Source organism: Anabrus simplex, chromosome 1 (genome assembly GCF_040414725.1).
Source record: "Anabrus simplex isolate iqAnaSimp1 chromosome 1, ASM4041472v1, whole genome shotgun sequence".
NCBI lineage: Eukaryota > Metazoa > Arthropoda > Insecta > Orthoptera > Tettigoniidae > Anabrus > Anabrus simplex.
Window position 1 is genome coordinate 964,769,951 of NC_090265.1, and position 26,301 is coordinate 964,796,251.

Sequence of the window (26,301 nt, forward strand, 5' to 3'; positions counted from 1 at the left end):
GTTGTGGCTCCACTGCTAGATTTTCTCCTTAAAAATAATTGATGGAAATGGTCTAGAGAACATAAGATTTCCTTTCGGGATACCAAGGAGATGTTAGCTAGAAGTGTGAAGCTAGGGTACCCGAATTTCGATAAAACCTTTATCCTACAAACTGATGCTTCCACTGTAGGGATTGGTGCAGTACTATACCAGGAGAAAGAAGAGGGCCCCAAGAAGAAGAACTACTTGGCTTTCTTCAACCGTAAGCTCTGGAAGCATGAACTTAAATATAGCGTTACTGAGCCTGAGATGCTTGCGACTGTCCAGTCTTTGCAGCATTTGAGAAAGATGGTTTTTGGATTCCCTATAACTATCAGGACAGATCACAAAGCCATGATGTTCGTGATGGAAACAGTGGTTTCTAGCGAGAGGGTAACTAGGTGGGCTCTGTTTATTCAGCAATTCGATATGACTATCGAGCACTGTTCAGGAATTTCTAATGTCCTTGTGGATGCCTTGAGTTTCAATCCAAATGAGGATGAGCAGGAGGTGAAGTTTGTAGAATTGGTAGACGAAGATAAAACCTTTCTCAATGAGCTGACCCATCTATCAGAAATTCAGGGACAGGATCCATTTTGTGGCAGGTTGATTTTGTTCATAAAAGGAGATGTTCCAAGAGACGACCCAGATAATGAGGAAATTGAGAAGCTAGTTGAGAGCTGCATATTCATCGATAACACCTTACTAAAGTTTGTGGACAAAGAATTCACAAAGTCCAGAACTGTTGCACCACCACCACTTAGGAAGGGACTCATATGGCATGTCCATAGAATAACTGGCCACGGTGGAATTGGTAAGGTCACTGCCACTGAAACTCGCCTCTTACCTAAGCAAGTGATGAAGAACCTATAACCGGGCGAGTTGGCCGTGCGCGTAGAGGCGCGCGGCTGTGAGCTTGCATCCGGGAGATAGTAGGTTCGAATCCCACTATCGGCAGCCCTGAAGATGGTTTTCCGTGGTTTCCCATTTTCACACCAGGCAAATGCTGGGGCTGTACCTTAATTAAGGCCACGGCCGCTTCCTTCCAACTCCTAGGACTTTCCCATCCCATCGTCGCCATAAGACCTATCTGTGTCGGTGCGACGTAAAGCCCCTAGCAAAAAAAAAAAAAAAAAAAAAAAAAAAAAAAAAAAAAAAAGAAGAACCTATAGGCGACCCAAGAGAAAGATCTCATGCCGATTTGCTGGTAGGTAAGTAAAGTAGGTATCCTTTGAAGGGCTTTAAAGGGTTCAGTAAATTTACCAGATATTGTAGTAGAAACTGAATCATTGCCGAGGAGTGATATCATGGATGCGGAAATTTTCTTGCAGAACTGGAGTGTTTATTATAAAGACAGGTTAGGAAAAATCCGAAAGAGGGAGTATTTATACCAGTGAAAGAAGAATTTGTAAGCTACAAAAATTTAAGGATGAGGAACATGAAATTCTAGGTGTAAGAGTAATTTCTAAAGACAATAGGCAATTTGATATTTTTGGGGTGTACAGACCTGGCAAGGCTAGTGCTGACACTGATGCAGAATTATTTGATAAGATAATCAGCCATGTGGGGAATGACACAGAAAGAAACGTTATTGTAGCGGGTGATCTGAACCTGCCAAACATTAACTGGGAAGGGAATGCAAATAACAAAAAGCATGACCAACAAATTTTGAAAGTTATTATGAGAAGGACAGCTGAATCAGAAAGTGATGGAACCAACTACTAGAGGGAAAAAATATTGTAGACATGGTGCTGATAAAACCAGATGAGCTCTATAGGGAAACTGAAATGACAGATGGTGATCATGAAGCTGTCTTTATCAGAGTTATAAATAAATATGTTAGAAAGGAAGGTCATAAATGTAGGGCTATTCGGAAATATCATATGGCTGGTAAGAGGGGAAAGAGGGAAATTTTTAAAAAAATTTAAAAAGCAATTACAATCAATGGAAAATGGTAAATAAGAACGTAAACAGCCTATGGGATGGATTTAAAGCAATTGTTGAGGAGTGTGAAAAGATATGTACCTTTAAAAGTGGTAAGGAATAATAAGGACCCATTATATTATAACAGGGAAGTAAAGAGATTAAGGAGTAAGTTCAGATTAGACAGAAATACAGTTAGGAATGGTTGTGGGAGTAAGGAGAGATTGGAGGAGCTCACTGGGAAATTGAATTCAGTGAAAAAATCAGTTAAGGTTAACATGATGGCAAACATAATTGGCAGTCATATGAATTTTATAGAGCAATTGAAGGATATGTAAAGACACTTTAAGGCAAAAACAAGTTCCGGGAAGGTCACTCCAGAGATCATTAATAAAAAAGGGGAGAGTATATGCAAGAACTTCCAGAAGGCAGAAGTATTCAGTCAGCCATATGTAAAGGTAGTTGGCTATAAAGATAATGTCCTCATAGAGGAAGCGACTAATACTAACGAAATACTGAAATATACCTCTGATAATAAAGACATTTATAAAAAGATACAAAAGTTGAATGCTTGAAAGACAGCTGGGATTGATAAGATTTCTGGGGATATATTAATGCCTGTGAGTCGGGATATAGTACCATATCTGAAATACTTATTTGATTACTGTTTGCATGAAGGAACAATACCGAATGAATCGAGAGTTGCAACAGTAGCCCCAGTGTACAAGGGAAAGGGTGACAAACATAAAGCAGATGATTACAGATCATTCAACTTAACATGTGTTGTTTGTAAGGTCTTGGAAAGCATTCTTTCTGATTATATTCGATGTTTGCATAATTACTGGTTTGATAGAAGGCAGTTCAGGTTTAGGAAAGATTATTCCAGTAAAGCTCAACATATAGGACTCCAGCAAGATATACCAGATATTTCAGATTCAGGAGGTCAAATGGACTGTATTGCTACTGACTTATCCAAGGCTTTTGATAGGGTAGATCAAGGGAGATTACTGACAAAACATGAGAGCTATTCAATTAGACAAAGGAGTGGTTGAATGGGTGGCTACATTTCTAGACAATAGACCTCAGGGTCCTGTAGGGCAGTATTATTGGACCTTTATATTTTCTTATACAGGGTGGCACACAAAATGTCATACACTGGAAATTGTTTATAGAAAATGTAATATACAACATATTAAATACAAAATGTTGTTACAACATTCACTGACATGTGCATGGTTAGTCCGTGTGCAGGACATGTTCAATATGTCCACCTTCTCGGTGTACAACAGCTTGAAGACGAACCTGCATGTTCGTGATCACTCTACGACACAAGTCCTCACTCAACCCTCGGAAGAGTCACAATGGCCGCTTGCAGTTGCTGTACATTTTCTGGTTTATGGCGGTAGATTATCTCCTTCAAATATCCCCACAGGAAGAAGTCGCAGGGATTGAGATCGGGGCTATGCGGTGGCCAGATTGAGCCGCTATGAAAACGATCGGGATATTGATGGGGCATCACATGGGGCCCGAAATGTTAATTCAGGAAGTCCAGAACAACATTTGCTGTGTGCAGACGAGCTCCATCTTGCATGAACCATTGGTAGTCGTGATGCAAAGAGTTCTGGAAGGAAACTGTTTGTCAACATGTCCAAGTAACGCGCACTATTGACTGTGTCATTGAAAAAGATTGGCCCAATAATTCCATGACTGGAAATTGCTGTCCACACACTTTCACACTATGACTTTCAACCTCGCGCACAACAGCAGGCCGTTCTTTCGCCCAAAACCGGACATTCTGTTTGTTCACTGCACCATTGACATAGACGTGTGCCTAATCACTGAACCATGTGTTGTGCAGTACGGGATCACCTTCTGCAATAGCCCAGGCAGCAAACTGTACTCGCCGTTGCTTGTCAAGTGCCGTTAGTTTATGGCCTGCTGTCATTTTGTACGGAAACACGCCAAGGTCAGACTGCAGTATTCTCTGAATTGACCGACGAGAGATGCCCAGCTGAACACATGCAATTCTGGTGGATTTGGCAGGGCTCGAGCCACAGCCGCTCTCACAGCAGCAACATTCTCCGGTGAGCAGACCGGCTTGCTGTTTTCTCTCCAGTATGTTGCCTTCTGTTTCAAATTACCTGGCCAGTCTGTATACTGTCTGCCGGCAAGGAGCCCACCGAGTACAGAAATGAACACGAAACCTTTCCTGGGTCCGAGCTACGCTTTTTGTTTCCGCGTAAAACAACACTATCTTCACCTTCTGTTCACGCGTCAATCTCCCTTTGTCTGCCATGCTGTATAACTGGCAGCTGGTACGCATGCACAACATGCGGTGCTGCCTGTTGGATCACGCATGAATCAAGGTTTCTGTTCACGAAAGCACATGGTTGTGGGCCCAGGTTTACACATTTTATAAAACATTTCCGATGTATGACATTTCGTGCACCACCCTGTACATATGATATAAGCAAAGCACTGGAATCACAGATAAGTACATTTGTAGATGCATAGAGCAGTAAATGAGTTGCAGGATTGTGAGCGACTACACGGGGGCTTAAACAATGTTGTGAGATGGACAGCAGACAATGGTGTGAAAGGAAATGGGATGAAAAGTCAAGTTATAAGTTTCACCAAGAGGAAAAGGCCTCTCAGTTTTAATTATTGTGTTGATGAGGTGATAGTACCCCAGGGGGAACACTGTAAGTACCTAGGTGTTAATATAAGGAATGATCTTCATTGGGGAAATCATATTAATGAGGTTGTTAAGATATGTTGCAGATCTCTTCACATGGTTATGAGAGTACTTAGGGGTTGTAGTAAGGATATAAAGGAGAGGGCGTACAATTCTCTGGTAAGACCGCAGTTAGAGTATGGCTCCAGTGTATGGGACCCTCACCAGGACTACTTGATATGAGAACTGGAAAAAATCCAAAGGAAAGCAGCACGATTTGTTCTGTGTGATTTCTGATGCAGGAGTAGTGTTTCGAGAATGTTGCAAACTTTGGGGTGGGAAAACTTGGCAGAGAAGCTCAACTATGTGGTATGTTTCTTAAAACATATAACTGTACTGAGTAGGTGGCTGTTTAATAAACAGATATTTTAAGAAGTATACTGAGATTCAATACGAACCCAAAAATGATTTTAATCACTTGTAATATGTGGTATGTTTTGAGCTGTCAGTGGAGAGTTGGCGTGGAATGACATAAGTAGACGAATAAGCTTGAGAGGAGCTTTTGAAAGAAGAAAAGATCATAGTATGAAGACAAAGATGGAATTCAAGAGGACAAATTGGGGCAAATATTCATTTAAAGGACGAGGAGTAAGGGGCTGGAATAAATTATTAACCCTTTCACTCCGGCGTAGCGAGTATGGTGGTGTGACACTCTGGACGCGAGCAGCGGGTGGCTCACCGAGCCAGCTGTAAGGGATACTTGTCTCGCTCCGCTCTCCAGTCCGCAGTTGGCTCATGACGTGAGGAGAGGACAGGCCGATTTAAAAAGTATTTTAATTGTAATGCATATTCGGTGAAATGCTTATGAATATATTTTTAGCGCTTTTCATTCTCATCGCACAGAAGAGGTATGATACTTGTATTAAAAACATCTGAAAGAAACTTAACCTCCAGGCGCTCGCGCATGCGGCATTTGGACCGCACATTTTAAATTTTTTATGCTGCTGCTTCACGGCAGTAGGCAGACCAATGACAGCTACTGCTAATCCTCAACTATGATTTGCGCCATTTGATCGCGCAACTGACGAATCTCTGTATTTTCAGTGTTCAGTGTGAAAATGAGTTATCTCACAGGTGGACGCTAAGTGCGGTCTGGAAGCCGCTGCGTGAGTGCAATTGTTCTACAAACCACAGTGCGAGTGACAATGTAATTATATATATTTCACTTTCTAATTCCTTTTTCTCTGTGTTTTTTGTTCTTATCCGTTTGCTGTTTGGATGGAAAGTATATTGGTGGTAAGTCATAGAGTGGGAAGGGTTTAAAAATAGCATTGGTCCATCTTTACAGGGAACTATTATCAAATCCTGATGCAATTTTTCGGACTCTCCAAGAGTTGTCAGATGAAGAGAGAGATACGGAAATATTGGACGATCCTCTTTACATGATTTTGATTTCTGTCAAGAAAGGAAACCGTGCTAATAGTCTAGAATATTTAGGCTCTTATGGGACCGGAAGTATGACGATTCTTCAGGCTAATTTCAGCAATGTGACCCCAGATAACTACTTCAGCAGCTATCCCTTGGCTGAACACCTGTTGGAAAATAGACTGACTTCCTTGGGAACCTTGAAGAAAAATTTGAAAAATAGATACGAAATTCCTCCAGCACAAATCGCGTGAAGTTGAGTCGAGTATGTTTGGCTCCAGTTTAGTGCCCTTTCTCACCAAGAAGAAGAAGGCTGTTTTTCTACTGTCTTCAGTGCATGATACTATTAAGCTGGACCAAGAAACAAACAAACCCTTGCAGATCACTGTCTACAATTGACACTGTTGTCTTGCTTTGTTCAACATACTGTATAATACCTCTAGAAAAACAAAAAGATTGCCAATGGCAGTGTTTTCCATAAACATAAAATTGTAGCCATCAATTCCTACAAAATTTTCCATTCAAATTGCTTAAAGGAGTTTTGCCGGAAAATGGAATACCTCTACAAATTAGCTATGCGCCTGTAGGAGAAAAACTTGAAGAATAGGGCAAAGATATCTAGTCTTACTACGGAAATTTTCCCTTCTCTATCAAAATGCAAGGAAGAGTTGAATCCTCAAATGCCAACTTCGAATACCAAAACATTTTGTTACCTATGTGGAAGCCAAAGAAACAATAATACTGCTGTCACACGGGGTACATGCCTAAAACACGTGTGCAAGAATTACAGCCAACATCGAGTTACCTATGAGATGTGCCACAGTAATAGCGAGGAAGAATCTTATTTCTTGTTTCTTCTAAGACATTGTACTCTTCCATTGTTTTAATTCAGGAATGAGACATTTCACTGCAATATCGATGTTACTTTGTTGCGATTTGTTTATATTTCAACAGGTTCCTTGTGAATCTGAGTCAGGTTTATATTTTTCTTGTTTAAATTAATTATTCTGTTTCTATTTTGTTTTTATTTTACTATTTCTCGTCCAGTAATTAAACATACTTTCATACTTGCCTTATGCGAGCCTTTTTCATTTATCCAATTTACACCGTAACAAAACGTTTTAACATGGAAATATGCCAACTTTTCTTATGTGGTCCAAATGCCGCACCGCGAGCGCTTTCAGGACTTTCGTAGGCGCTAGTGGCTGGAGGTTAACATGCTAGCATTGTCTACTAAACTTTTCAATCTGGAATTAGCTGCGTTGAACTTACGTTTCTTCGAATTCAGGTTCTACGTTTTCCAATTTAGTTTTCTGCTCGGTAGTTTAGGCACCTATTCTTCATCCTCACTATCTTCATCTTCAGTCAAATCATCTAAGTAGGCCGACGTTTTAGATGACGAAGCGGTAACTGGAGTAGAAAACATGCCTGAAGTGGAGGGTGTGATTGAAGTGGTTCCGTCACCAGAATCAGATGACAAATCACTATCATTGTTATCTTCAAAGTCACTACACAATATGAGGGCAAGAGCTTCCTCCGCAATACATCTTTCCTCTGTCATTACGCCTTTCACAATTTCAAAGCGATTGAAAGCTAAGTCAAGAAGCACAAGCACGTCAGCACAAGGGAGCAACTAGGGGCGAATTGAGTAGCATACCGGACACATTGCTTTCGTCTTTGAACTGGTTACTCCTGTCATCTGGTGATCATAGCCATAACCACAGGTTCCAAAGAAAGCCACAAGAGGCCTCCAAGACCGAACTTCCCCACCAGTCTTTCGTAGTGAAACGGAAAACAGCCAAAGCGCACGCGACTTCTGCAGCAGTCGACCAGCTATAAGGCATGGCCTCAGCACGACTGCTACAGCAGTCCACCGGGTGCGCGGCAAAGCTCCCTCCCAACTGCTACAGCAGTCAACCAGAGTGAACGGATTAAGGGAAATGATATACTAACAATTTGTTGGTTATTTTGATCCACCTTTTCAATACAAATTACAGACAGTTTGTGTTGCTAAGTTGTAATGTTACAACACTAATTTACTGGGACATGTTTCGCTTTTATTCACAAGCATCATCAGCCTATACAATTGCCTCAAGGTTTGTCATATTTGGGTTGTTGTACCAAATTTCATTACATCGAATGTAAATCTAATTTCAGTGATAACAATATTTAAAACAAGAATAATATACACATTAAAAATTATGACAATATGATTTGCAATGTTAAAATGGATTAACTCTTAATTCTAAAACTCATTGACGTCCAAAACACAATTTTTACAATTTGAAAATTTGGCTAAAAATTGTTTGCAATGTTAAAATAAAATTGATTCAACTATAATTTGGCATTAAAATTTGAGTCATAAATATAAATATTGGATGTTAATATATAGGAGCCATAGTTTCTGAAGTGCGTTGGTTTAGAATACAGTAACATTTCAGTATTTAGAATTTTATTTAAGAATTGTGCTCTCTAAATAATGTTATTTAAAAAGACTGTAATTTTGCATTATGCGTGATTAGTCATGATGATAATCTAGAATTGAAGTCTTGAGTTCGTTGGAAAATGGCTTCTAAATTTGATGAGGCTTGCTGCTGCAGTTTGGCAAGTTGATCAGAGGAAGTATTAACATATTTAATTCTTGTTTGTAGCAACCAGACTCTCCGTTGGAAGTTGATTGTTTTGATGTAAGTTATGGTTAAAAGGGGCTTCAATCCAAATTTTGAGTATCTGATTATGTTTCTATTGATTTATGGAATGGAAGAAGCATCTGGAACAAATGGAAATGAACTTAAGTAATATTGTGTGTGTGTGTGTGTGTTGTGCTTGTAATATGAGTGTTGATGTTGCATTATCACTTACCCCTTTGTCTGCTGCTACAGAATCTTGTGGGCCTTATTGCGTTACTGTGACTATTGTCTGTTGTGGCTTTACTTCTTGTGTTGTACGTATGAAAGAGCTGTTGTGAAGGGCGGGTAGGGGGTTGAGGGGAAGAGATGTTGGGCGGGGCGTCTGCTATTGACGTGCTACGTGGTAGGGAGTTCTTATCTGTTGTCGAGGTGGGGGTAGAGGACAATCCTGCAGGCGGGGCGTTAAGCTTTGGTGTGTTATGTGGAGGGGGACTTTTTTGCGTTGCCAAAATGGTTTCAGTTGTGAGTGTATTTAGATTGAATATTTTAAAGAATTTGCTTTTATCTTATTTGAGATTTCGTAATAATGTTGGCAACTGCTCTATTAACGGACTTTTTATTTCGACTGCGTCATTCAAGTTTTTTCCTTTATTAAAGTATTGGTCCAAATAAATATATATGTTTTCGAATTCTGTCATTAGCTTCCCCTTTTCGATTCTTTTGATTATTGTAAGGTCTTTGTCTATTGAGGTGTAATGATGGCCGGTTTCTTTCATATGATTACTCATTGCGGAGTATTTACTGTGTTTTAAGGCATTAAAGTGTTTCATATATCTGGTTAGGAAACTGCGTCCAGTTTGGCCAACATATGAAGATTTACACTGTGCGCATGTTAGTCTGTATATTCCGGAGCCTTGAAATTTGTTATTGTAGGCATTTACTGTGTTATGGTTAAAAAATAAGTTTTTGTTAGTGTTATATGTTTTAAAAGCTATTTGCATATCTCGTTTTTTGAGTGGGTTTGCTATTTGGCGAATCTTTGAACTGGTGTAAGTGAAGGTTGCGTATTTGGATTTTTTAGTTTTTTCTGGTGTGAGGTTTGTGGCTATTTTGGGCTTTACTTTGTTGATGATTCGATTTACTATGTCTGCTTTATATCCACTGGCTAGTGCTAGTTCTTTTATAAAATTTATTTCTTTTGTAAAATTCGCGGGTGATAAGGGTATTTTGTAGGCTCTGTAGACCATACTGAAAAAGGTTGCTTGTTTGTGGGATTTGGGGTGGAGTGAGTCATTTCTTATTGTTATTGGCGTGTGTGTTGGTTTTCTGTATATCTGATAATCAAATTTGGATTTTAAGCGTGTTACAGTAACATCTAGATAATTCAATGAGTTGGTTTTTTTTTCGTCTTTGTTGGTAAATTTTACGTATCTATTGATGTTGTTTAAAAATTCAAGGATTTTTTCGCTATTATTTTTTCGGTTGTCTGTTATTACAAATGTATCATCAATAAATCTCAGCCAAAGACAGATTCCTTCTATGTTTGGTTTTATAATGCTATGTTCTATGTTATCCATATAAATATCCGCTAATATTCCCGAGCTGGGGTCACCCATGGCTAAACTTAATTGGTGGTAAATTTTATTGTTAAAAGTGAAATAGTTATTGTTTAGTACGAATTTAAGTAGTGTAATAAATTCATCTACTTCTAGCTTACTTTGAAGTTTTTTAATCTTTCGCAAAATTCAATTGAGTTTTTAATTGAGGAGTTACTCTGGAACTTGTAATGCTTTTTGAGGAACTGATGTATAAATTTTGATATTTTATATGTTGGGCTATTACTGCTGTTTATAATTGGTCGAATGGGTGTATTGTTTTTGTGTACTTTAGGTAGTGCCTTTGCCTTGGGTAATGTTGGGTTCATGTTGACCATTTTTTGTTGTTCTTGCTCGTTAAATAAACAAATTGAATTTTTAAGGATTGTTTTTAGATTCCTTTGAATTCTAGAGATCGGGTCTTTATTTACTATAGTGTAAGATTCATTAGAAAAGAATTCTTCGGTTTTTTTTATGTAGTCACTTTTATTTACTAGGACTATTGTTTCGCCTTTATCTGCCTTAGTCACGATAATGTCGTTATCTTTTATTTTTGTCTTTTATTTGTTTTAGGAGGGTCTGGTCGGAATTAGTTTTCATTTCTTTTACTAAACTTGGGAGTTTCTTTTTTACTTCATATTTAATGTCATTTTGTATTTCTGCTGGCAGTTTCCCTATATTTGCTTCAGATTCCGCTATTGTGATAGTTAATTCTTCCATTTTGTACGGGTTAGGCCAATTGAACTTAGTTCCTTTGTTGAGTAAGTTCATTTCATTTTCAGAAAAATTGGTGTCTGATAAATTAATTGTCGCGGGGTTGTTTATCTTTAAAGGAACTGAATCATTTTTTTCCATTAACGGTTAACTTTTTTTGATCTTCTATTAGGTGTTTTAGTTTGGAGTTTTTTGCTTTCTGTCTAAGATGTTTGAGAGTTTTTCAATAGTATGTCGTTGAATGGAGCTCCAGTCTAAAGGCGATGTAAAATGGGATATACTTAAGTGTGCTTTGTAGAGCTGTAAGTTTAGTAGCGATTTTTTTCTGTACGGTAACTTTAATTCTTTTTTTAGCCATATTTTGTTTACTCTGTTTTGGGTGTCAAGAGATTTTGAACTTGATATGTTCTTTCTTTGTGTAGACCTTAAGAATTTCGGTATTACGTCGCACCTTAAACATTCTTTCAAAAACCAGATATCTTTAGCAATCTTACTGACTTTAACCTTGAGGTTAATATACCTGTTTGTCTTAGTTTTTGCCTGGTTGGCTATCACATTACATGTAACTAGTCTCATTATTAGACCCGTATTGAACTATGCTATGATATACTAACAATTTGTTGGTTATTTTGATCCACCTTTTCAATACAAATTACAGACAGTTTGTGTTGCTAAGTTGTAATGTTACAACACTAATTTACTGGGACATGTTTCGCTTTTATTCACAAGCATCATCAGCCTATACAATTGCCTCAAGGTTTGTCATATTTGGGTTGTTGTTACAAATTTCATTACATCGAATGTAAATCTAATTTCAGTGATAACAATATTTAAAACAAGAATAATATACACATTAAAAATTATGACAATATGATTTGCAATGTTAAAATGGATTAACTCTTAATTCTAAAACACATTGACGTCCAAAACACAATTTTTACAATTTGAAAATTTGGCTAAAAATTGTTTGCAATGTTAAAATAAAATTGATTCAACTATAATTTGGCATATTTATATTTATGACTCAAATTTTAATGCCAAATTATAGTTGAATCAATTTTATTTTAACATTGCAAACAATTTGTAGCCAAATTTTCAAATTGTAAAAACTGTGTTTTGGACGTCAATGTGTTTTAGAATTAAGAGTTAATCCATTTTAACATTGCAAATCATATTGTCATAATTTTTAATGTGTATATTATTCTTGTTTTAAATATTGTTATCACTGAAATTAGATTTACATTCAATGTAATGAAATTTGTAACAACAACCCAAATATGACAAACCTTGAGGCAATGTATAGGCTGATGATGCTTGTGAATAAAAGCGAAACATGTCCCAGTAAATTAGTGTTGTAACATTACAACTTAGCAACACAAACTGTAATTTGTATTGAAAAGGTGGATCAAAATAACCAACAAATTGTTAGTATATCATAGCGTAGTTCAATACGGGTCTAATAATGAGACTAGTTACATGTAATTAAGGGAAATGTTCGATAAATTTCCAAGTTCCTTGAAAATGTTTAATAAAAAGCTGGGTAAACAATTGATAGGGAATCAGCCACCTAGGTGACAGCTCTAAATGCAGATCATGATTGATTAATTGATTGACTGATTGATTAAAGCACACTGAGGTCCACAAGGAAGTGCATCAATTACCAATTCAATTCAACCCATGAACACGTACTTAACACAACCCTGTGCATATTGCGGTAAATAAAAATTAATAACTATCCTACAGGTTATTAGGTAATTATCTTTAAAAGAACGAGAAGCAATTTCAAGCCAAAAAACCCTAAGTAATCAAGAACGGTATCATGATACCAATATATATATTTAAAACAGACCATGATTGGAAAGTTAAAAAAGGGGATAAAATATTAACACATCATAAATGAAAATTTGAAAAACGTGGTAATTAAATGGGCAGTAATACTTGAGAGATAATTAAATAAGCTCATTATAAATTGACTATCAATAAATAAAAAACAGATCAGCTCCAACATAACTCCAAACAAGGAAAAATTTTCTATCTCAAACCTCAAAAGAGGCACAAGGAACTTGATACACACAACGAAAGATAAGTGAACACGTACGATTGAGAAAAGATTTAAAACACGAGTAGTAAGACATTTAAGGTATGAAATTAATACTCCACAACAGGTAAAAATGAATTATGTGAAAATCAAAATAATTCTAATATAAAATTTCAGAATAGTTCCAGCTAATCAAACCAAAAGAAATCATTCCGGTATAGAATCCTGCAATTCCTTCTACTATCATCATCATGACCACCGGTCCATCTTTAAATTACATAGGTTGATATTGGTTGATAACACTGTCATAGTTCTCCTTTTAAAAATCTTAACATATTAAATGTAAGCATTACATGAATCTTTCATCTAAGCAGTGTTATGTGACTGAAGATTTTAATAATATACGAAACATGTACCACTTTTAATCAATAAGTTTCCTTAAGCAATTTAGTGTATCGACAAGGTGGAAAATAAAAAATACATACTTATGAATCTATTTAAGTGCAATATGGACCATGAAACTGATTTTATGTAAATCTGCTGCTTTGCGGTATTGTTTCCACATTATGAATCGAGAAGTTACATACTTTCATGCCATCTCTGTTTCATAATTAGAACTAATACAAAATTGATTAATATCTGTTGCTTTTGAATCATATTGATCAGGGGGGCGGAGATTATTGGTTTGATAGATGAGAATAGTGGAAGTGATGTATCGGGAAGCGATATTTTCGGTAGTGATGTAGACAGTGACTACGCACAGCAAGAGGTTGCTGGAGAAGTGGCAGATAGCGCAGATGGAGAAGAAATAGCTTCTACATTAATAACTTAGTCCGCTGTTCAGTGGTTGTGGCAAAAGGTAGATGTCGTTACGAGCACACAAAAGATCCCCTTCATGGGTGTGTCAGGTACAAGAAAGCATTTCGCGTCTATCGCAACCAAACCAAGGTCGCGTGCAGGGAAGTGGTAGCCAGTGACAGGAGGAAATTTATGTGTTCTTGGGGCTTGTAATGTTCATGGGGACAGAAACCCACCCTTAAGAGTTATTTTACCAGGGATAGATTTTTAGACACCCCTATATTCCCTCAAACAATCGCAAGGGGTAGGTTTGAACTCAACTTGCGATATTTACATTTCATTGATATAAAGCTTTTCAAAATTCAGCCTTTCCTGGAAATATTAAACCAAAATTTTCAGACAGCCTACATCCCCACCGAAAATATTTCTGTGGACGAGTCCCTTACACTCTGGAAAGGCAGGCTTGGAATAAAAAAAAAATTATATTCCCTTATATATTTTTGTAAATATCACGTGTGATTATGGACAACCCTAAAAAGCAGCCATCACATATATTGCTCAGAAACATTGGACTTGGTCTCGGTAAGTAGTCCTTAAATTTTCATTACGTTTTATTTCGTAGATTTAACATTATGAATTCTTTAACTTGATGGTGTCTAAACCTCTGTTGAGCTTCAATTTAAATACTGCCTGAGAAGTTTGCAGCTCTGGATTAAATTGCTGGCTTGAGGGGTTAATGAAAAAATGGATAGATTACAAGAAAAGAAAATTGTAAACAAATGAAAACTGAATTTAAATGCTATGAAATTTTCTTATTTCTATAAATATTCAATAAGGAGATACAGTAGTGACTTTGTTATATGACAGTACATTCACAGGACATCTAAGAAATCAATGAATAATAATGCTGTGTTTATTATCCTCAGGAGTGCTACAATCCTATGAAATGTCTTTAACATGAGAAAATGTATTTAACTTTCTTTAGGTCAGCCCAAGCATTTCTGAGGTTACTGTAATCATCCTGCCTCGTTCTGATTTTGGCCAAGGGTTTATGACCCGATACCATTACTGATGCCGCACAATTTATCCGGTGAAAATTCCAACCCCAGGTCGAACAGAATTTGAACCTGAGTCATCCAGGTAATAGGCCAGCAGCTAAATCACTGCACTAACCATGTTCTTCAAACATTAAATTTCTTGGCCCTCTATAATACTGGTCTGCTAAGATTACAGGAAATGAACATATGTAAACAGTCATCTCACAAATTCATCAGTACCTGCAGATAAAAAAGTAATATTTTCTGGACTAATGTTATCCACCTATTGTCAACTTCTGAACAAAACTTGTAACTGAAGACATGTGAACTCACCATACACGTGGTACAAGTATTGAAGGATATGATTCATTACTTCCAGGTTGAAACTTCATTTTTGTTACAAATACACGCCGCATGAAAACGCCAACACAGTCTTCTCGTTTCAATATGGTTGGATCATTACATCTTGCTAACCGTCCTCCAAAGAGCTGAACACCGTAACTTGCAAATACAAACATCAATACTATCAGAAGTATGGACACCTGAAACAAAAGTGAAATAGAAACTAAATGTTAATAATGTTTACCTCAATAACAAAAAAGTAGCAGTTATTAGCTTGTAATAAAACAACTTCTAAAAAATCTTGACAATTTCAGATACAGTAGCATGCAAATTAATCTGAACAAGATACAGAAAAATGTTCTCATAACAAAAGTTGTAACAAGTACTGAAAATCTGTTCTGCAATTACAGCAAGTCTATGTTAATACTTTATGTGACTTCCTTTGTGCTTCAAAAGGACATCAACAAGTTTTGGCATGAATTCTACCAACATTTTGCAAATATTCTGGATGTCTTCATTGTGAAACCACACCTTGATAAGCAAACATATCATGCTCACTTTCACTGATCTATCCAGTTTTGCCACTCTCCAATTACAAATGGCCCATAAATTTATGACAGGGTTGATATACAGTAAGTTGCCAAACCAGAATGATGATGATGATGATGCTTATTGTTTAAAGGGGCCTAACATCTGGGTCATCAGCCCCCAGTAGTACGAGATGAAACAAAATGTAATGATAATTAAAATGTTAAAAAATTTATCCACTGACTAGAATTTAAAAAATGATGATGAAAAATGAATATAAAGTTAGAATAACCAGTGGGTCTCGTTTGCAATGCCTTATTTTCTTATAAAATTGATTTAAATATAGATTAAAAATGAAATACGGCACTGCCTTTGAAGTGAAATAATTTATTCAAGCAAATTAAAAGTATAAATAACACGTTTAAAAACATGAAGACAGACTAAAACAGAGTCAATATAATAAAAACATAGTTAACAATAAAAAACTATAAAATAGAAAATTCACTTTTAAACTCAATAAAACAGGCCACTACCCTTCATAAAATGGACGATGAGGTCTGCTGACTGCTCATCAGAAGGAAGGAGATGGTACCCGGAAGTTTTAGATTATGGCGCAAATCGGGCAGCTCCGCGCACCCTGTAAGGATGCACTATGGTCAGATGACTGGCATAAGTACACACCGAGGAGGGCGGTCTCCCTTCAGTAAGTAGGAGTGCGCCGCTATACCATGGCTGACCGAAGATGACATAATACCACTACTTCTCTACAAGAATCTTCAAAGAATCCTTTGACTTACTTGGATGTGTGGCATGGTGCAGGATCTTGTTGAAGAACACTTTCACCATCCGGAGAAAGCTTCTTTAACACGGGCACTACCTTCCTTCAACGGATTTCTATGTTCTGGTTACTGCTTATCATATCTTTAACAGGAACTAAAGGTCCTGGCCCCTTGTAGGTAAAACTTCACCAGAACATCACTTTTGGAGAATGATTAGATGCTTGTTGAATTGTACCCTTCTGACTTGCCATATTTATTAACTCTTTTAAAACAACTTAACACAGCTATTAAAAACTCTACCTGAAGGGGCTTAATTAAATAAACTGTAACATACAACTATTTACAGGGACAAAACCAAACCAAACCAAACCCCATGGCACTACAGCTCTTGAAGGGCCTTGGGCCTACCAAGCGACCGCTGCTCAGCCCGCAGGCCTGCAGATTACGAGTTGTCGTTTGGTCAGCATAACAAATCCTCTTGGCCATTATTCTTGGCTTTCTAGACCAGAGCCGCTATCTCACCGTCAGATAGCTCCTCAATTCTAATCACGCAGGCTGAGTGGACCTCGAACCAGCTCTCAGGTCCAGGTGAAAATCCCTGACCTGGCCGGGAATCGAACCCAGGGCCTCCGGGTGAGAGGCAGGCACGCTACCCCTACACCACGAGGCCGGTTATATACAGGGACAAACTAAAATTAATTCTTCCCTTTTTCAATTAAATTCAACAAACTTGAATGGAAACTCGGCACAACTGTAAGAAGTTACAGAAGTCAACTTAAGGAGGCATTCCAATATTTAAAAAATTAAAGTCAAGATAACCAAAATTAGTAAGGAATAGTTTTTCTCAAGAATTGCCTCAAAGAAAATTTAACCCCTAACTTTCTGAAAGGCTGTATTAAGCTTCATACATTTTCTCTGTGTTTTTTCACACTCATCAAAAAACAAATAAAATTTGATTGCAAGATTAAATTACATTTCTTTAAAGAAAAAGTCTGTTTTGAATGTCAAACTACATAAACTTCACTTGCAAGATGCAAGGTCCCAGTGGGAAATACTTTCAATGGCTGTTAAATGTCAAATTGCAACAGGTAATGTCAACTAAACAGAATACTCCAAGTAAAAAACTTAGTAATCTTCAGAAATCGCAGCTTCTTTCTGAACCCAGTTCCTTGACAACATATTAAAACACAGTTATATTTCACTCACCAGTGAAGAATATGTCAGATGTCACTTTCAGTAAAGTAGAGTCTGATATATTAGGAAAAGGTCCCAAACATAATTGGGCTGACACCTCAATATTTAACAATCTCACAACCACCATCACGGAAAATGAAGTAGCCACTAATAAACTCCCTTTAAACCAACAAAAGACTTTTGCCGTAAAATTAAAAAGAAAAAGCTCCCGTTTTTAATCACAATTTAAAAGTCAATAAATATAACACCATCAAACAAAAGCAATTTCATGATTTAAAAAAGAAAATTGCCTCTAATAACTTAATAGTTACAAAAGCAGACAATGGAAACACTGCAGTAATTCTAAATAAGTCCACTTATGTAACAAAAACAGAATAATTTTTTTCAGGAAGTACCTTTGCCAAAGTCAAGAGAGATCCTATTCCCAAACTTCAAAAATATCTTAAAAATATTCTGAAACCTAATTCTTCCTTATTTACATACTCAGAAGTACAAAGTTCATTAATATGAACCCTCAGTTACCAAAAGCTAGAGCTCTCCCTAAGATCCATAAGGCCGACGTGCCCATGAGACCAATCATAAACTGTAGGCCTAGTCCGATTTATAAACTTTCCAAATTCCTTCAAAAATTTCTCAGCAACCATTATAAATTTCTAACAAACAGGTCAGTTAAAAATTCCACTCAACTATGTAATACTCTTAAGGATTTTAAAATAGCTTCACATCATACGTTAGTTTTATTTGACATCCTTAACATGTATACTAGTATCCCCATTAAAGAAACCATAGCCATCATCATCAGCAACCTAAGACAATACAGCAATAAGAATATCCTTGAAATAGAAGGATTTATGAATGTTCTAAAATTTGTTCTATATAACATTAATAATTTTACATTCAATAATGTCATTTATAAGCAATACAGTCTTCCTATGGGTTTGATGGCCTCGGGGATCTTAGCGGAGATTTATGGATCACTTTGAGTACACTAACATCAGTAACATAGATAACAGAGATTGCTGGTTGAGATATGCAGATGATGTTCTGGTGGTAATCAATCAATCAATCAATCAATCAATCAATCCTGGTCCGCATTTAGGATAGTCGCCCATGTGGAAGATTCCTTATATGTTGTATTCCTAGCCTTTTCTTAAATGATTTCAAAGAAATTGGATATTTATTAACCATCTCCCTTGGTAAGTTGTTCCAATCACTAAATCCCCTTCCTATAAATGAATATTTGTCTCAATCTGTCCTTTTGATTTCAACTTTATCTTCCTTCCTACTTTTAAAGACAACCACTCAAACTTATTTGTTTACTAATGTCATTCCACGCCATCCCTCCGCTGACAGCTTGGAACATACCACTTAGATGAGCAGCTCATTTTCCTTCTCCCAAGTTTTCCCAACATTTTTGTAAAGCTACTCTTTTGTCAGAAATCACCCAGAACAAATCAAGCTGCTTTTCTTTGGATTTTTTCCAGTTCTTGAATCAAGTAATCCTGGTGAGGGTCCCATACACTGGAACCATACTCTAGCTGGGGTATTATCAGAGACTTATATGCCCTCTCCTTTACATCTTTACTACAACCCCTAAACATCCTCATAACCATGTGCAGAGATCTGTACCCTTTATTTACAATCCCATTTATGTCATTACCCCAATGAAGATCTTTCCTTATATTAACACCTATATACTTACAGTGATCCCCGTAAGGAACTTTAACCCCATCAACGCAGTAATTATAACTGAGCGGACTTTTCCTATTTGTGAAACTCACAACCTGACTTTCAACCCCGTTTATCATCATAACATTGCCTGCTGTCCATCTCACAACATTAACGAGGTCACGTTGTAGTTGCTCACAATCTTGTAACTTATTTATTACTCTATGCAGAATAACATCATCTGCAAAAAGCCTTACCTCTGATTCCACTTGTTTACTCATATTTATATATATAAGGAAACAAAGGTCCAATAATACTGCCTTGAGGAAATCACCTCTCAATTATTACAGGGTCAGATAAAGTTTCGCCTACTCTAATTCTCTGAGATCTGTTTTCTAGAAATATAGTAACCCATTCAGTCACTTTTTTGTCTAGTCTAATTACACTCATTTTTGCCAGTAGTCTCCCATGATCCACCCTATCAAATGCTTTTGACAGGTCAATTACAATACAGTCCATTTGACTTCCAGAATTCAAAATATCTGCTGTATCTTGCTGGAATCCTACAAGTTGAGCTTCAGTGGAATAACCTTTCCTAAATCCGAACTGCTTTCTATCAAACAACTTATTAATTTTGCAAACATGTCTAATTTAATGAGAAAAAATGCCTTCCCAAAGCTTATATGAGATGCATGTCAAACTGATCTGTAATTTTCAACTTTATGTCTCTTATCACCCTTTCCTTTATACACAGGGGCTGCTATAGCAACTCTCCATTCATTTCATGCAAACAATAATCAAATAAGTACTTCAGATATGGTACTATATCCCAACCCAACGTCTTTAGTATATCCCCAGAAATCTTATCATTTTCAGCTGCTATTTTTCAACTTTTGTATCTTACTGTAAATGTCATTGTTATCATATGAACATTTTTAAGACTTCTTTAGCATTAGTCACCTCCTCTATCTGGACATTATTCTGGTAACCAACAATCTTTACATACTGCTGACTGAATACTTCTGCTTTTTGAAGATCCTCACATACACACTTCCCTTGTTCATCAATTATTCCTGGAATGTCCTCCTTGGAACTTATTTCTGCCTTAAAGTACCTACATGTACCCTTCCATTTTTCACTAAAATTTGTATGACCACCAATTATGCTTGCCATCATGTTATCCTTAGCTGCCTTCTTTCCTATATTCAATTTCCTAGTAAGTTCCTTCAATATCTCCTTACTTCCACAGCCATTTCTAACTCTATTTCTTCCCAATCTGCACCTCCTTCTTAGTCTCTTTATTTCTCTATTATAGTAAGGTGGGTCTTTACCATTCCTTACCACCTTTAAAGGTACAAACCTGTTTTCGCATTCCTCAACAATTGCTTTAAACCCATCCCAGGGTCTCTTTACATTTTTATTTACCATTTTCCACCATTCATAATTTTTTTTTTTTAAACTGCCTCATGCTTGCTTTATCAGCCATATGGTACTGTCTAATAGTCCTACTTTTAAGACCATCCTTTCTATCATATTTATTTTTAACTACGACAAAAACAGCTTCATGATCACTAATATCATTTATTACTTCGGTTTCTCTATAGAGCTCATCTGGTTTTACCAGCACCACATCCAGGATATTCTTCCCTTTAGTTGGTTTCATCACCTGAATCAGCTGCCCTTCCCATATTAACCAATTTGCCATTTGTTGGTCATGTTTCCTGTCAATCACATTACTCTCCCAGTGGACATTTGGTAAATTCAGATCTCCTGCTACAATCACATTCCTTTCCATGTCGTTTCCTACAAAGCTGATTATCTTATGAAATAATTCGGAATCAGCGTCAGCGCTACCCTTTCCCGGTCTGTACACTTCCGGTCTGTACACTTCAAAGATATCAAGTGCACCGTACGGGGTACATCATTCGTATTGTGCCTTTTCCCTCATTGCCTCATATACTCCGGCTAATAATCTAATATAAGATGTTGGATGGACAAATAAATATAATCATCTCCTAAAAATTCAGGACGACACGCAGGTAAGAATAAAATAATTACATCAACTTAGGTCTGCGACCAAATCATATTACAATCATCTGTATCTGCAAAAAAAAATCATTTGTATATTCCATCCCATCCAACATGTGCATTCATTTGTCTACACCGATATTGGCTTATTTCGGTGAATAACACATGAGAATCATATTTTGTTATCAAACCATATATTCGTTCGCTGCACAATACCTTTCAGGGATACTCATTTCAATTAACCTTTTTTTTAACGTGGACTCAACTGAGAAATGCACAACCTTTTCCCCAAGTCCATCCGCAAAACCAGTTCCGATTAATTGTAGCCAACAATAAAATAGATCTTTGACTTTATCTATTGATTATTTATAAGTACTCCATCTAATATCTCTTCCGATAATGAAATGAATAAATAACAAGAATTCTGGTTAAAATCCTTATCTCCTATTTTATTGAAAGTTCATTGTATTTGGAATGAAGTATGATTACAATTACATATTCAGTTACACTCTTAGGAATTCCAATTCCAAATTTAAATACAATTCAATATTTTCTTATCATATTAAAAAAAATCGTCGACATTAACATTACAATCTCGTTTCAATATTTTTGAAATATTATTAATTCATCGAAATATTATTGAAACCTTATAAAATATCCCCTAAACATTGTCGAGATGTCGTTGGAATGGTTGAAATACCTTGAAATATAGGTGAAATAATGTTTAAATATTCCTTAAAAATTATTGAAAAGTCACTGAAATGACTGAAGTACTTTGGAATATCGATGAAATAATGTTTAAATATTCCTTAAAAATTATTGAAAAGTCACTGAAATGACTGAAGTACCTTGGAATATCAGTGAAATAATGTTTAAATATTCCTTAAAAATCGTTGAAAAGTCACTGAAATGACTGAAGTACCTTGGAATATCGGTGAAATAATGTTTAAATATTCCTTAAAAATCGTTGAAAAGTCACTGAAGTGACTGAAGTACCTTGGAATATCGATGAAATAAAGTTTAAATATTCCTTAAAAATCGTTGAAAAGTCACTGAAATGACTGAAGTACCTTGGAACATCAATGAAATAATGTTTAAATATTCCTTAAAAATTGTTGAAAAGTCACTGAAGTGACTGAAGTACCTTGGAATATCGATGAAATAATGTTTAAATATTCCTTAAAAATTATTGAAAAGTCACTGAAATGACTGAAGTACCTTGGAATATCAGTGAAATAATGTTTAAATATTCCTTAAAAATTACTGACAAGTCACTGAAATGACTAGTACCTTGGAATATCGATGAAATAATGTTTAAATATTCCTTAACAATTATTGAAAAGTCACTGAAATGACTGAAGTACCTTGGAATATCAGTGAAATAATGTTTAAATATTCCTTAAAAATCGTTGAAAAGTCACTGAAATGACTGAAGTACCTTGGAATATAGGTGAAATAATGTTTAAATATTCCTTAAAAATTATTGAAAAGTCACTGAAATGACTGAAGTACCTTGGAATATCAGTGAAATAATGTTTAAATATTCCTTAAAAATTATTGAGAAGTCACTGAAATGACTGAAGTACCTTGGAATATCAGTGAAATAATGTTTAAATATTCCTTAAAAATCATTGAAAAGTCACTGAAATGACTGAAGCACCTTGGAATATCAGTGAAATAATGTTTAAATGTTCCTTAAAAATTATTGAAAAGTCACTGAAATGACTGAAGTACCTTGGAATATCAGTGAAATAATGTTTAAATATTCCTTAAAAATCGTTGAAAAGTCACTGAAATGACTGAAGTACCTTGGAATATAGGTGAAATAATGTTTAAATATTCCTTAAAAATTATTGACAAGTCACTGAAATGACTGAAGTACCTTGGAATATCAGTGAAATAATGTCGAAATATTCCTTAAAAATCGTTGAAAAGTCACTGAAATGACTGAAGCACCTTGGAATATCGGCGAAATAATGTTTAAATATTCCTTAAAAATTATTGACAAGTCACTGAAATGACTGAAGTACCTTGGAATATCGATGAAATAATGTTTAAATATTCCTTAAAAATCGTTGAAAAGTCACTGAAGTGACTGAATTACCTTGGAATATCGATGAAATAATGTTTAAATATTCCTTAAAAATCGTTGAAAAGTCACTGAAGTGACTGAAGTACCCTGGAATATCGATGAAATAATGTTTAAATATTCCTTAAAAATTATTGAAAAGTCACTGAAATGACTGAAGTACCTTGGAATATCGGTGAAATAATGTTTAAATATTCCCTAATAATCGTTGAAAAGTCATTGAAATGACTGAAGTACCTTGGAATATCGGTGAAATAATGTTTAAATATTCCTTAAAAATCGTTGAAAAGTCACTAAAATGACTGAAGCACCTTGGAATATAGGTGACATAATGTCGAAATATCAAGAATATTAACTAAGTACCACTCAAATATCATCTAGACATCATTAAAATATCATTTGAATTTCATTGAATATCCCTACAAAATTCATATGTATGATCTTTGCTTTCTTTGTTTTCTCAAGTCTTCATTGTGTAATAACGAAAACAACATAAGTAAGTTCCATAAATATGGTTCAAAAATTACCATACAGCTATATATTGACTCAAATAAAACCGAAAATAAAATATTCCTTCTACTAGGTAAACTAATTTGGTCATAAAACCATCTGAAAATAAATAGGAATAGCCTATCATAACATACATGTGCAAACAAGCTAATCAAACATCTAGGAATGCAATACTTCCATTCGTAAATAAACATCTTTCCGCGAAATTAAAACAGAAAATGGTATCGGAAATTTACCTGTCTACAAGCAGTAGTCATTTAAGTCAAGAAGACGTTTCCTCCCTCCAGACATGCGTTTGACAAGAAATCAACTTGGGCCTAGCTTATTATGTGAGGTTCTTAAAAAAAAAAATATGTTAATTTTCAATCGCGAATGCCTTGCTTTAGGATATAATTTTTGATGACCGTATACCATAAGTAGCCTGTAAGTTCATTAACCTCTTACAATCGTATGCATGTGCCATATAACCCGACTTCGTATACTGCTACGTAATTCACATGACGAAAACATCAACTATAACGTAACATTAGCGTTATGTTGCTTAAATATTACCAACTGCTCAAATCTAGTCGTATTTCACCAAATACGCATTCTATCAATAACAATTCCTCATTACTTATACACTTCCGTATATCCATTATTTTGGCCTATAATCTCTTAAGATCATCGATCATAACAACGATTCCACCTAACAACATAATTCGTTGCTTTAAATATAGTGCAGTATACGTATATTCCATTCACATAATCTCATCACATATCATGGGTTTACGGTATTCCGTAACACAAGCAATCACATATTCTCAGCAAAATATCGCGAGTGTTAATATTTCAGGTTCTACTTACTTACTTTTGGTGTCAAGTTATCGTCAAATTAAGTTCTATTAATCTAGAAGACGGTCTAATACCATTCTGCATTGCACTGGAGTTGAATTACCCAATGAAAGGCATGAATATTCAGAATCACATTGATAACGTCGGTTTTCAAAGCTTCACATAAAATAAACAAGCACTCCTACTCATTGATTATAGATTTGAAACGTCAAAGACTACCTAACTCCATATCTTAAATAAGCTATAAGGATTCCTTTTTAATGACCCTACTAATAGAACCTTTATCTTGAAGAATTAAACATTAACCATACTACAATCGTATACTAAATTAAATATTTACTATCGTTCATCCAAATATAAGTAATTTAACTATGAAAATTTAAATATAAGGAACTTGACTTATCTTGCTTTCGTTATTCGACTGGGATGGTCTTCATTCTGGATCTCCCTTTGCTCCCAACTCGAGTTGCGGTTCACGTCATCGTTGGTTACTGGCGACTGGCCTCGGGTGTGGATGATGACGGCTGGCAAGGGCTTCCCACCGGATTGTGATCCCATTCTTCTGGTTTACTCAGCCATCGTATCTCCGTCGATTACGTGCGGTAGAAACATAATGAAGGATAGCATTAGGTGCATTCTCCAGGCAGGAAATAAATAATTTTGAATATATATTTTAGCTATCTAGTAAGTTATTCGTCAAGATGCAATATTTAGCGCAATACTTTAAGTATTTCTTGTTTGTCGCTAGCTTAAACAATAAGCTGCCGATCTCTAAATCTTCTTTAAGATTTCAGCTATGAGTTCGTATTGGCAATTATTATGGGCGATATCTTCCTCTTTCCTTTCACTTCTTTCACGCCCGATGCTTCTAATTCGTATTTATGGTTTATATACCGCCGTAATTATACTATTAACAGTTCTCTTCTCCGATTTCAACCTCTTCTTTTCTTGAATACCAATTCTTGCTCACAGTTTGGTTCCGATGATCAATACGATTTTTTTAAAAGTGTCGTCTTTTTTTTACTTGGGACAACAATCTGATTCTTTTATCACGGCCATTTGGATTCCTAAGGTCCGATCGTCGCAATATCAACTCATGGCCTACTTGACTAGTTATATCTGCATTTTCTCTCTAGAATATACTCTTTCATTATGTAACCTCCGTCATTTTTATCGCGATGCATGGCAAGTATTAGGGATGTAACTCCCGCTCATGACGCAAATCGGGCAATGAAATGGTACACAAGTTGCCTATTATCTTTAGAAATGAGCCTTACACCCATAATTTCATGTTTGTCATCTTTAACTTTTTTGTAGCTTACAAATTCTTCTTTCACCAGAATGAATACTCCCCCTCCTACCATTCCTATTCTATCTCTACAACAGTTGAATGGCAGTGAAGCAACATTCGAATTGCTTAACAGCATAGATCCTCACATAGGTTTACTTTGGAAAAAGAGATCAATAAATCTATCTC

General features: G+C 35.9%; 1 protein-coding gene across 2 annotated transcripts in view; it reads right to left on the reverse strand.

Annotated features, from left to right (window-relative positions):
• Positions 1 to 26,301, reverse strand: part of na (sodium leak channel non-selective protein na) — a 711,066-nt gene that overhangs the window by 265,630 nt on the left and 419,135 nt on the right. For both annotated transcript variants that reach the window (XM_067148870.2, XM_067148869.2), the window contains exon 19: positions 15,186 to 15,394. In XM_067148870.2, coding sequence (XP_067004971.1) covers positions 15,186 to 15,394 — 209 coding nt within the window. The remainder of the gene's footprint in view (positions 1 to 15,185; positions 15,395 to 26,301) is intronic.